The following is an 873-nucleotide window of genomic DNA, read 5'->3' on the forward strand; positions in this document are numbered from 1 at the left end:
GACGGCGTCGTACGACGTCGTGGTGGATGTGGCGACGAGCGTGTCGTCGGGCTCGCTCGCGACAGGCGGGACCGACTTTACGGTCGAGACGACGACGGTGACGATCCCAGCTGGGTCGACGAGCGCAGTGTACAATGCGGTTGTGGCTGCAGATGCATGGTACGACGGCGGCGAGACGTTCGATGTCAAGCTGACCGGTACGTCTACGGCCGGTGCGTCGATCGGTGTGGCAGACACGACGGTTGTGACGATTGCCGACTCGGGACCGGCGCCGGTGCTTACCGCGACGGTGGTCGGCGGAACGACGACCGCTGTGTCGGGTGCAGGCACGGATGCACTGTCTGTGACTGGGCCCGAGGGTGCGGCGTCGACGACCAACGAGCTTGTGGTCGAGCTGGCGCTGTCGCGGCCATCCGAGTACGCGGCTGGACTCACGGTTCAGGTCGATGGCGTGACGACGACGGCGGATGTGCCGTCCGATGCGACGATTGTTGACACTGTGGCGCGGACGGGAAGCCCGATGACGATCCCGGCGCTTGCGACGACACACCAAGTGTCTGTTGTGGTGTCGGGCGACGGGGTGCTCGAGCCGACCGAGGTACTTGAGCTCGGCCTTGTGGCCCAGTACAACGACATGCCGGCGACGATCGACGTGGTCAACGTGACTGCGACGATCACCAACGATGACGCGGCGGTAGTGACGATGGCGGTCGGGACGGCTGCGGCGACCGAGCCCGGATCGGGGACGGTCAACGTGCCGATCACGGTGACGATGGACACGACGGCGTCGTACGACGTTGTGGTGGACGTGGCGACGAGCGTGTCGTCCGGCTCGCTCGCGACGGGCGGGACCGACTTTACGGTCGAGACGAC

The 873-nt window shown here is 66.2% G+C and overlaps 1 protein-coding gene across 1 annotated transcript in view; it reads left to right on the forward strand.

Annotated features, from left to right (window-relative positions):
- AMSG_02434 (uncharacterized protein) overlaps positions 1–873 on the forward strand; it is a gene marked incomplete at both ends in the record, with an annotated part of 3,408 nt that overhangs the window by 1,356 nt on the left and 1,179 nt on the right. The window contains one exon of the mRNA XM_013905521.1: positions 40–862. Within this exon, the coding sequence (XP_013760975.1) occupies positions 40–862 (823 nt within the window). The remainder of the gene's footprint in view (positions 1–39; positions 863–873) is intronic.

Source organism: Thecamonas trahens, assembly GCF_000142905.1.
Source record: "Thecamonas trahens ATCC 50062 unplaced genomic scaffold supercont1.9, whole genome shotgun sequence".
Classification (NCBI taxonomy): Eukaryota; order Apusomonadida; family Apusomonadidae; genus Thecamonas; species Thecamonas trahens.